This window comes from Phragmites australis, chromosome 23 (genome assembly GCF_958298935.1).
Source record: "Phragmites australis chromosome 23, lpPhrAust1.1, whole genome shotgun sequence".
NCBI classification, from domain to species: domain Eukaryota; kingdom Viridiplantae; phylum Streptophyta; class Magnoliopsida; order Poales; family Poaceae; genus Phragmites; species Phragmites australis.
The window spans coordinates 16,795,387-16,807,746 of record NC_084943.1 but is presented as its reverse complement, the minus strand read 5'-3'; the positions used below and the strand labels follow the sequence as shown (position 1 = coordinate 16,807,746).

General features: G+C 42.2%; 1 protein-coding gene across 2 annotated transcripts; it reads right to left on the bottom strand.

Annotated features, from left to right (window-relative positions):
- Positions 1 to 3,253: 3,253 nt before the first annotated feature.
- LOC133905722 (reactive Intermediate Deaminase A, chloroplastic-like) lies at positions 3,254 to 5,732 on the bottom strand. 2 transcript variants are annotated; one of them, XR_009907681.1, is made up of 3 exons: positions 5,344 to 5,732; positions 4,755 to 5,225; positions 3,254 to 4,673 (listed from the first exon to the last, which is right to left on the bottom strand). XR_009907681.1 is itself a non-coding variant. In XM_062347484.1 (3 exons), exons 1-3 carry the CDS (start codon positions 5,623 to 5,625, stop codon positions 4,592 to 4,594), a joined length of 438 nt encoding a protein of 145 aa, XP_062203468.1. In that variant the 5' UTR covers positions 5,626 to 5,732; the 3' UTR covers positions 3,254 to 4,591. The 2 variants fall into 2 exon arrangements, 1 of the variants encoding a protein (XP_062203468.1); XM_062347484.1 differs by having other exon boundaries at positions 4,755 to 4,828.
- Positions 5,733 to 12,360: the final 6,628 nt, after the last annotated feature.

The following is a 12,360-nucleotide window of genomic DNA, read 5'->3' as shown; positions in this document are numbered from 1 at the left end:
TTTGATTGGCGAGGTTCGACGGCAGTTATTCACTCAGTTGTCATCCCAGGAAGATTTGTTTCGAGAGTTACGCCTTTCCGAGTTCGAGAGGTCTCGTGATGGGGGATTACGTGATCTGCTCCGATTAGCACTGCCTCCGGTTAAGGCCAGATGGGAATTCTCATCCTAGGTGATGACCTCTTTGGTTAAGTTGATCACCGAGTTCATCTAATCCTTACCAGTTGGGGACATCAGATCTATAGTTAGAGGGCGCATGAGGGCTTCTTGTAGAAGAAGGATCCTCTTAGCGGTTGCAGATTTAAAGCAGCCAGTTCCCTACCGATGGTCAGGAGATGGTAAGACCAGGGCTTTGTTAATGATTGGAGGAGGTGTGCTCATCTTGTGTTGACCATCACCCGTACCTAGAGTCAGAGGGGCCTGCCTGTTTGTAGGGTCGTCATCATGATGACCTAGACTGTCATCGCCGTCTCTGATAGTGAAAACTTCTCAGGGGTAACCTCCTCAAGAGGAGGTGTCTAGATCCATCATGGATATTTCTTCGGATTGCTCTGGATTGGTATCTTGACAATCCATGTTGTTAGAAGATGTAGGGATAGATCCCGACTTATTGTGAATCGGACATTCATAATTGTCTTGGCAGCCGGGTGGTTCAAACTTGATGCCGTAATCCTTAGCACATTGATCCATAAATTGACTTACCTCATTGCTTGAATGATCGCCAGAAAGTTCGTCATCGAAATCCACCTGATCGATCACTGGTTCGCCGGGAAAAGAGGTAAAGTTATCGTAGAACCTCTCATCCAAAAAACCGGTTCTTGGCGAAGCTTTAGGCGATATCGACAGCATGTTGTGTGTAGATTCTTCAACGCCTATTATCATAATCCCTATGAATGACACCTGTTGTCGACGATTTGTGAACCGCCGATCTAACAAGATTGTTGAAGAAATAGGGGATGCTTTGAGTAGATGAATTGCAAGAGAACACACGATGATTTTTATATAGGTTCGGACCTCTCTGAGGATAATACCCTTACGTCATGTTTGTCTTGTATTGATCTGAGCCTGTTACAAATGGGTATGTGGCTAGCCTAAATGGATCTAAACCTAGTCTGCGACTTTCTTTCTCGGCTTCGGGTGTCTTCTAATTTGTCGAAAGGTTTGAGCGACTCCTTCGACTTTTATTGGTTTGTCCTCCGTAGGGCCCCTTGGCGCTCTCTCTCTCTCTCTCTCTCATATATATATATATATGTGTGTGTGTGGATATGTCGTATATCCTCTAAAGTTCTCTTTCCAATTGTTTAAGATAAACCTTACTGGTTACAGGATGCCTTAGATAACTACAGATAGTTTCTTTTCATTCAGGTATCCCTTTCATGGAGATAAAAATATGCCTCGGGAATTACAGAAAACCATGGATTGTCCGGATAGGTTAACTATCCATTATTCATCGTCACATCTAAATATTTTATGTCTATTGATTTCTGGTGTTTTTCTTTATTTTCCGTACTTCCGTACTTTTCATGATTTATTTAATATTCAACAAAGTTTTCTTGATTTTCCTGTGTTTCAGTAACGATCAACTTGCGTTGACCCGACGGCTGTGGCAAATGAAAAAGAGAGAATTAACGGAAGAATGACAAAAGAGAAATTAACATTTTATGGATGGAAGAAGAGATAATACCAATTATACGGGTGGTAGAAAGTAAATTTCCCAAAATTATATCAATGTGGCTCCGGACGTTCTTTCAGAAAAGAGCTAGCACATGACACTAGAAAATAACGCGCCCTTGGCGTGATGTGTGGCCCGTCGCCGAGGTAGTGGTATCATCCGGATTAATTGAATTAGAAATCAATTTTAAGAACTGTGCGAAGGAATTTAGAATTGGAGAGACGTAATATTTGAGTTATGGTATGGGTCCATGACGGCAGTCTAGAGCTTCTACTTCTACTTGTGCAATACATGTGCAGATGAGCTGAAATGATCTACTAAGATTTAGTAACCGGGAATTCAAGCATGGATCAAGTGGTTTCTCATGTCTTAGACATAGATTACATATAGACATAGATAATTAAGTAGATATAAGTAGCTTCGAAGTTTTCATTCATATTACACGTACACACATAGATAATTAAGCAAACATAAGTAGTTTCAAAGTCTTCATTTATATTGCAGAGCAACTTTATTCTGGCCATCTAGACTTCATCCTAGGTAATTTGACAATAGCATAGATCAGGATAAGATATGTATAGGAAATCAATCATTAGAATTGAGGAAATCCAGAGGCAGGAGTAACGTATGCGTTGCGCATCATTAGAATATTTGGTATCTTCTGCATCCTAATGGCCCGTTCCACTGGGTATTTGACTTGTTTGCTTATATTACAGTCAAAGGTTAGCCAGTTGCATTACAGTAAAAAACCAACCATGTGAGTAAAGTAACAGAAATTACGGTACTGTCTAAAAGAAATTTATAAAACTGTGTGGCAATGTTAGCCAATTAGGGTGGTCTAAGCAGACATAGAAACTTTTGAAATGTGAAAATGAGTAGCTTTCTAAATCTTCTGTCCAAATTTAAACTATGGTATGAGCCATAGTACTTGCTACTGCTGGGGGAATTTTTGCAATTGCAAGCAGCTCCTGCAGCTTCTTTGTTGTGAAATTGCTAACACCAATCATTTAGCAAGGCCAAGCCGATGGCATTCCTCTATTGCTTGCATATGCCACTCAGGTCCATCTGCACAATGTGCTTCCTTTTCATTGGAAAGTGGGGCTCTTTACACCCAGTATCTTGATTGGATTTAATTCAGAGTTGATTTCAACTTCCAGAGCCTGGGCTACGAAAGATGCCGGGCTGCCAGCGGCACTTTGAAAAGGAATACGCCACTTAAAATAAGCTATTGACATCTTAGTTCTGACCTTGTCTTCTTTCTTTCTTTTGATCACCGGTGCAAGGCAAGGGCGGAGATTCACACAATGTTCAGTTTAAATCCAATAACCGAAAGAGATCAAAATTGCGGTGAAATGATGCATGCTGAACAGTTTAGATGAAATGTGACATATCCTTCGCACGATTTGTGCTGATGTGGGGTAGGGGAGGAAGAGGGAGGGAGGCGATAGCGTGCGGAGGCAGCGACAGTGGAGGCCGTCCTGGGACAGGGGGAGCAGGCTTCACGTGCCTCCTTGTCGCTGTGTTCTCTGCCTCAATCCAGGCTGAGGCGAGCACCACTCGGGGTGGGGGGGGGGGGGTGGGGGGAGGAGAATGTGAGCGGCGAGGGAGTCAAATTCCAGAGTGAGGTCAAACTGATAATCAAGTTACAGATAGAACATCGACTAATGTGAAGAGTGACCATTTTCCCAAAACAGTACAACATTTCATTTGAAGGAAGGAGGATGCAAGTTTGTATCTCTCAAGGAACATTTCATTTGAAGGAAGGACGATGCAAGTGCATTCCTTCTTCCTTCAAATGAAATGTTGTACTCAGTTTAAACTCATAATTATGATGCAACGTTTATGTAGAAATACAAACTGTTTATATACATTTTGATCATATTTCATGTCTACCATTGTAATTGCCATATAAGCACGAGTGCCTTACCTGCACATGTAACCTGAGGTGAAAGAGATATCAAATCATAGTGCATTTAATATCTATTTGCACTAAGTTTCTTGTCACTGCAATTTTCCATGATTCCAAATACAGCATTGGAAACATCAGCTAATAAATTGCATGCTGTTATACCTCCGAGTGAACTTAGTGAACCATTGACAGTGGCTAACTTAGTGAACTTATGTCAAGGAAAAATCCTCAGTTAACTTAGTGAACTTATATTGCTACCTCAGATTATATCAAGGCAAAATTACCTGCGGAGTCGACAGAATCTCAGCATCCTCCTTCTTGAGCTTAGAATGCAGCAGCACGAAGTATATCTTCCAGAAGCAGCCCTCGCTCATGTGGCTCAGGCAGAGCTCGAACCTCAGATCAACCAGCTCCGGCGCCAAGCTCTCGACGGCCAGGGCGTGGTCTTGCTGCACATCAGTTATGTCAAAATCTGCACTTCAAATCTTGATGAACCTCTATTAGTCTATTATATTCAATTCTCTGTAACAGCAGTGGAGGAAGAGAGAGTATCATGTTTAGCCATTGCCATAGTGGCTCTGCTGTTTTCTTGCTCTGTCATCCTTATATGTTCCCGCTGCGGTGGTCTCATCTGAGTGACACTTAAGAACTTGTACCATCAACTAATGTATTTCAGGACACTGAAGAACTACATTGACATGGTCGAAACACTTATTGATAGTTTGCACTCAAACCTAATTAGAGAGCAGCAATGCACTCGATCTCGATCCTGGCATTCAATGGAAGGGTCGCAACTTGGTAAGCCGAGCATGCAGGTGTGGGGGCCGGGAAATCTGTAGGAAGAATGTTGATATCTTCAGAAATATGTTAACAACATGCTGCTCCCGAATTCTGATGCCCTCAAGATACCTAGTTTACAGCACCCTCATGGCTCCGAACCGAGTTCCTCTGACGTACTGCACGCCCGCTGACATGTGGGCCCAGGCCCCACGTGTCAGCAACCGTGTAGTACGTCAGAGGATCCCCGTGCCATGGTTCCATGGTTCAAGAATGGAATAACTATACGCTTTCTTGAAGTCCTGTAGATCAGCCAACCTGCAGGTAGAACAGCGTCACTCCTGGAGATGGCAATATCTTGGACCGAAACAAAGTTTCATGTGAAGCACAAGTTCTGACATGATTGTTGCCTTCACAACTGAAGAGTAGCTAGCACCATTTGCTTTCAATATTTTGCCCATGTTCTTCATTACCTGAGACAGAAGAGGATATAAACAAAGACAAATGTCGGAAAATAGCGCCTTACAGCAGATACAGTGGATGGTTCTTTACTGAATGCAACTTGCAAAGGAAGATGTGATCCTATATTCCTATGAATGTCTGTCAGGAAAGAATTATGTAGTTTACAGATGCAGATTCAATATGGCAATTATTCGTTGTTGCATGTGCTTTCATATAGCACATGATAAATATTCTAATCATTCTCAGATATACAACATGTAAAACAGTGTGTTCGGAACTACCCAAAAATATATTCACATTTGAGACATCAGTTAATCTGCAAGAACTTCTTGGTAGCTCAAAATTGTAAGCTATATTTAAAACAATTGAAATTTGTTCCTCCACGCTTTCAGACACAAACTTCCCAGTCTGAAAAGCAAAAGGTATTCCACATAAGTTGTGTTGGCACCTCAAACCAGTTAAGTGGCAGATAAGAACGATGCAGACAAACTACGGAGATGGCAGAACAAAAGTCCAGAAGCAAGACCTCAGGATTCAGGCCGAGAACGGCGGAGAACTCGAGATGCGTTACAGGTGGAGCACGGCGGGGGAGTCTGTGGCGAGTAGCTCGCGCCGGGGAGACGGGTGGAGGCAAGCAGCCCACAGGGGCTCCACGGCCGGGGCGCCGGCGGGCACGGAGGGGGTCGCCACTGACGCTAATCCCCTCGTCGCCGTCTCCGGAAGGTTCGCGTGGTCGCAGGGGAGCATGAACCGGTCGGTGACGTACGACAGCAGGACGAACGACGTGGAGAGCTCTGTGGTGTCTCATAGCAACAGCGGAGGCTCTGCTCCGAGTCCGAGAGGCGCTGGCGATAGGGTGCCTCTATTCTAGTCCAGCTTGGTCCGGTCCTCTTCGTCCGCGACACGACGCTACTGTTCCCGGCGCATCTGTCAAAGAGCACCTCATCTCGTACGGATTCGTTTCCATCCCATCGAATCTGTTAGAATTATAGGATAATATAATTTTAATAATTCTTAATAAATCTTAAAGATTTATACTATAGAGATGTAGTTTATGATGAGATCTATTTTCTATAAGTATCATATTAGTAATAGAGGTAAAGGTAAATATTTTTCTTTCTATATATATCTAATGACCCTCACCTCATTGAAGATAAGACAAACTACTAATAAGAGTAGCTCTAATTTGTGAACACTCTTATTATGTAAGTCTATATAATAATTACGGTTTTTGGCTCTTTCTCTCGCTGTTACGCTGCAACTGTAGTCTGCTTCATCTCGGCATCGGCAACCAGGAGAGAATGTCTCCGAAACCCTCGCTCTTGATATCTTACACTGAGAGAGCACGAATAAGGTTTTTAGGAGGCGCTCCACGTGACTGCTCAAGTTCTTTACCACGTCTCATCTTCCTAATCGCTTGGACGCTGCCCGCTGTTATCGTTAACTAATCTAGCGCGTCGTCAGCAGGATCGATCGTACCGTCAACATGGTGAAACCTACATCCTCAACAATCTTCACAGCACATGATCAGTACGTAAAAACTATCTCACTCGTACTTTATTTTCTACGATCACTAATTTCGAGTATAGTAGATCTAAGCATATGTAATGCTATCATACATATGCCTATATTATACTCTGATAATATGAACATGTTAGATTATCATTTTACACTAATAAATTATTAATAGATTAAATTAAAGCTAAAAATGTCTTATTTTCAAACAATCTAAAAACCTTATTGTAGGCACTTTGGTTTATCAACGGCTGGATTTGTCGATGCACTGAGGCCAGACAAGTTTTCTAGTGTGCACTTTAAGAGATGGCAAATCAAGATCACTCTGTGGCTGATGGCTATAAATGTCTACTGGTTCGCTAATGATAGGCCGGAAGGAACCCTTACTACTAAGCAGGAAAAAGATGTTCACGGATATCAATACATTCTTTGTAGGATGCATTCTTAGCATTCTTGGTGACCGTCTTTGTGATATGTACATGCACATACAAAATGTGAAGGAGTCATGGTACAATGAATGCTAAATTCGGTGCATCAGATGTATGAAGTGAACTGTATATCATGGAGTAGTATTATGACTATAAGATGATTGAAACCGCTCTTTAGTCGAGCAGGTTCATGAGGTTCAGGACATCGCGAAGGAATTAGAACTCCTCAAGATCAATGTAGCCAATAAGTTTGTGGCTGGAGGCATCATTGCCAAGTTACCTTCTTCATGAAAAACTTTGTCACTGCTCTAAAGCACAAGAGACAAGAGATTACTGTTGACAGTTTGATCACGTCTCTTGATGTTGAGGAGAAAGCTTGGGCTAAGGATGCAAAAGGAGGCGAGGATAGACTAGCGCAAATATGGTGCAAAAGTCCTTCCACAACAAGAATAAAGGGAAAGATAATAAGCCAAACAAAACCACCACCTTCAAGAAGAAGAAGATGAACACAACAAAACTATCTTGCTATGTGTGCGGTGAGATTAGACACTTCGCCAAGGATTATGCGGACCACAAGGGAAGAAAGGTTCCACAAAAGCAGAACTCTAAGACTACCAATGTGGTGACCATTGGTGAAGCTAAAAACAGAGCTATAGGGTATGTTTTAGTGTTTTCAGTGTTTCAATCTACTAATTAGTAGATTGATACAGGGACCAATGTTTATGTGTGTGCTGATATCTCAATGTTCTCTTCTTATCAGGTCGCCCGAGATTCTTCCGTCCTAGTAGGGAATGGATCACATGCTTCTGTTTGTAGTGTTGACACGGTAGATCTGACATTTACTTCGGGAAAGATCATGCAGCTGAAGAACGTGCAACATGTCTCTACAATAAACAAGAATCTAGTTAGCAACTCACTTCTCTGTAGAGATGGATTTAAGGTGGTGTTCGAGTCTAATAAAGCAATAGTGTCAAAGAATAGATAATTTATTGGTAAAGGATATGAGTGCAGAGGCCTTTTCCATTTTTCCCTTTCTGATTTTAGTGATAAGTCTGTGAACCATATTTGTAGCAATATTAATGATGAAGCTAGTGTTTGGCATTCACGGGTTATGTCATTTAAATTTTGGTTCTAATACTCGACTTTCCAACATAAGTATAATTCCGAATTTTTCCATGGTCAAAGGTTCCAAGTGCTATAGTTGTGTGCAATCAAAATAACCTTGTAAGCCTCACAAGACAGTCGATGAGAGAAATTTGGCACCTTTAGAACTCATATATTCATATCTATGTGAAATGAATGGTGTATCGACGAAGGGTGGAAAGAAGTACTTCATAACGTTAATTGATGATGTGACAAGATTTTGCTATGTATACTTGTTGAAAATGAAAGATGAGTCTCCATATCACATTAAAATCTATAAAATAGAAGTTGAGAATCAACTAGAGAGAAAGATAAAAAAAAATAGGTTAGATCATGGTGGAGAATATTTCTCTGGTGACTTTGATTTATTCTATGAGAAACATGAGATTATTCATGAGAGGACGCCTCCTTATCCACCCAATCAAACGGGGTTGCTGAAAGGAAGAACCGCACACTGACTGACTTGGTTAATACCATGTTAGACACTGCGGGATTATCTAAGGCATGGTGGGGAAGGCCCTATTGACTTCATGTTATGTCCGGAATAGAATTCCTCTCAAGGATAAGGAGAAAACCCCATATGAAGAATGGGAAGGGAGAAGACCATCATTTTCTTATTTACGCACTTGGGGATACTTGGCAAAGTCAATGTACCAATAACTAAAAGGCATAGGTTCAGACCTAAAACAGTGGATTGTGTTTTTTGGGGATATACTAATCGGAGCATTGCTTATAGATTTTTAGTGGTTAAATCTGAGGTATCTGATATGCATGTCGATACAATGATAGTCTCGTGATGCAACATTTTTTGAGCATAAATTTCCTATGAAAGATTTACATAGTATGTTTAGACTATCTTATAAGATAATTCCTGAACTCACTTCACCTCCTGAGACTATTGAACAAACACATGAGCAAGATCCTGAAGATGATGACAGTGATGCTCCTAGGAGGAGTAAGAGACAAAAGGCTGCAAAGTGGTTTGGTGATGATTTCACTGTGTACCTTGTGGATGACACTCCCAAGTCTATTTCAGAAGCGTTTGCATCTCCTGATGCAAACTACTAGAAGGAGGCAGTCCGTATCGAAATGGATTCCATCCTCGCAAATAGGACTTGGGAGGTCACAGAATGACCCTATAGTTGCAAACTTGTGGGTTGCAAGTGGGTGTTTAAGAAGAAGCTTAGACCTGATGGTACTATTAAAAAGTACAAGGTTCTGCTTGTGACTAAGGGTTATACCTAAAAAGAAGATGAAGACTTCTTTAACACTTATTCACCTGTTGCGAGATTGACTATTATCCGAGTGCTATTTTTCTTGGCTGCATCACATGATCTTATTGTTCATTAGATGGACGTTAAGATAACTTTCCTTAATGGAGAGTTGGATGAGAAAATTTATATGGAACAACCTGATGAGTTTGTAGTAAAAGATCAAGAAGGTATGGTGTGTAAGCTGTTGAAGTCCTTGTATGGTCTTAAACAAGCTCCTGAGCAATGACATGAGAAGTTTGACAAAACTTTAACATCTGCAGGCTTTTCGGTCAATGAGGCAGATAAATGTGTGTATTATCGCTATGGTGGAGGTGAGAGAGTTATGTTGTGTTTGTATGTTGATGACATACTGATATTTGGGACAAATCTTGACGTGGTTAATGAGGTCAAGTCTTTCTTGTCTCAAAGCTTTGATATAAAAGATCTAGGTGAGGCTGATGTAATCTTAAACATCAAGCTAATCAAAGGAGGGAATATGATTACTCTTATACATTCTCATTATGTTGAGAAGTTCTTAGCCGCTTTGGTTACTAGAACAACAAGCCTTCTCCAACACCTTATGACCCTAGTGTGATACTTCAAAAGAATAAGAAAACTGGCAGAGACCAACTGAGATACTCTCAGATTATTGAATCACTTATGTACTTAGCTGGTGCTACAAGGCCTGACATCTCATTTGCTGTGAGCAAATTGAGCCGGTTTACTTCTAACCCTGACGATGAATATCAGCATGCGCTTGAGCGAGTCATGCGCTATTTGCTTGGTACTATGAGTTATGGTCTTCACTATTTTGGGTAATTGGATATCTAATGCTAATGAGATTTACGTCATAAGTGGATATGTATTCACTCTAGGTGGTGCTGCTATCTCATGGAGGTCTTGCAAACAGACCATCTTGACGAGGTCAACTATGAAAGTTGAACTCACTAAGTTAGACACAGCAACCGTTGAGGTAGAATGACTACGTGAGTTATTGATGGACTTGCCTGTGGTTGAGAAACTGGTATCGGCTATCCTTATGAACTGTGATAATCAGGCGATTATTATCAAAGTAAACAGTTCTAAGGATAATGATAAGTCCACAAAGCACGTAAAGAGACGATTGAAGTTTGTCAGGAAATTGAGAAACTCCATAGTGATAACCTTGGATTATATCCAAATAGCTAAGAACCTGGTAGATCCCTTCACAAAGGGATTATCATGGAATGTGATAGAGAATGCATCGAGGGAGATGGGTATGAGACCCATGTGAGTTATACCATAGTGGTAACCCAGCCTATGTGATCAAAAATCCTGTGAATTAGGACCTGAGAAGAACAAGCTATTGGTCTAACTGAAAGAAAGTATTTTACAACCTACTCTAGTGAAGATGCAATATTCTCAAAGATTTGTAAGGCAGGTTGACTATTGCCTTAATGTGTTCTGTTGGCTTTAATAAGCAAAGATGCTGTCCTACAGAGTATTTTTGAAAGAACATACCTATATGAGCCCAACTATTGGTCGCGGTCTATGAGACTTGAGTAATCTCTATTAAGCTCATGAAGTGACTAAGGAGTACGACTTATATACTCCACCTGCGGGGTAGCCTATAGGCAGCCAAGTATCTATGACCTTTGGTGAAACTTGTTTGCACAAAACTTGCAATTCAAGGTGTAGTCCATTGCTCAAGTTCTTCACCACGGCTCGTCTTCCTAGTTGCTTGGCACTGCCCGCTGTCATCGTAAAAAAATCCAGCGCGTCGTCAGCAGGATCGATCATACTGTCAACATGGTGCAACCTACATCCTCAGCAATCTTCACAGCGCATGATCAGTACGTAAAAACTATGTCACTCATACTTTATTTCTTGCAATCCCTAATTTCAAATATAGTAGATCTAGGCATATGTAATGCTATCATATACATGTCTAGATTATGCTCTGATGATATGAATATGTTAGTTTATCAGTTTACGCTCATGAATTATTTATGGATTAAATTAAATCTAAAAGTGCCTTATTTTTCAACAGAATCGCCGCGCCGACCTGACCTTTCCTCCGCTCTACGGCATGTGAGAGAGGAGGTAGCGGCGCAGCTATGAAGGAGGGAGAGGGGAGATGGGGAGCTGCACCGGGGGCGCGCATGCAGTGTCGGAGACGGCCATCTGATGCGGTGTTTCCCGATTGGAGCAGAAGAATCGGGGAGGATAATAATTCTAGAGGAGAAGAATCGGACGGCCAGCATAGAAGCGGCTGGCGATATCGACCGAGTCCAGGCAGCGTGGAGCGTCGCCCTGGGCGGCGGGAGCGAGGAAGGAGGCGATGCCTTGGAAGTGGTTCGCCAGGGCGCTGGTGAGCTTGGAGAGATCCTCACAGATGCCGTGCTAGGGCGAGCCAGGGGCGGAGAGCGGGTGGCGGAGTTGGATCTGGTAGCAAGGAGTTACCGAAGATGTAGTAGGAGGGCGAGGGGTGGTGGCGATCTCACTGGCAACGGAGAATCGGGAGAGATGTCTGGAGGAAGAGCGAGTGGTACTCTAGGGAGGAGAAGAATTGGGAAGAAGAAGAATTAGACGGTGCACATCTGGCGGGCCTTCGATCTAACGGCTGAGAACATTTCTGCCGACGTGGGGCGTCCAGAGGCCGAGAAACTTAGGCGTTTTAGAATATAAAGATACTCCAGACGAAGCTCGATATCAGGAGGAGATGAATTGGAAAGAAGAAGAATTAGATGGTGTACATCTGTCAGGCCTTCCATCTAATGGCTGAGAACGTTTCTGCCGAAGTGGCGCGTCCAGAGGCCGAGAAACTTAGGCGTTTTAGAATATAATAATAATAATAATAATAATAAAGTTACCAGCGTATACGTGCTGCTAGCCGGGAGAATGTTAGCACACCAAGTAGTCCGAGGATCTAGATCATCCTTTTTATTCGAGTAGAGATCTAGATCATGGTTGGTTACCCAGGAGGCCGGCGGTGCAGGCATGTTTCAGACGGAAAGCACCAACACACAAACTTAACAAGAAACGGATCACCAGTACTGATCCTTCACGTTCCATTGGCAGAGGAATCTATTCCTTCCTGAGCAGCGACTCAAAGCGAGCGCTCCCGTACATGTGTGTCCACGATGCACACGCCACAATGTGTATACATGTGTGTACGTGAGTTGTCTCCTTTCTGAAAGCTACGTTCTTCCACATATAAATCGA

Bases quoted from the DNA above. Each gene is read 5' to 3' on its own strand.
- LOC133905722 (XM_062347484.1), bottom strand. From the start codon at position 5,625: ATGAGACACCACAGAGCTCTCCACGTCGTTCGTCCTGCTGTCGTACGT. The intron at 4,829-5,343 runs GTCTTGCTTCTG...CTTCTGTCTCAG, and splicing joins TTCTCGGCCTGAATCCTGAG to GTAATGAAGAACATGGGCAA. The intron at 4,674-4,754 runs GTCAGAACTTGT...TTCTACCTGCAG, and splicing joins GTTGTGAAGGCAACAATCAT to GTTGGCTGATCTACAGGACT.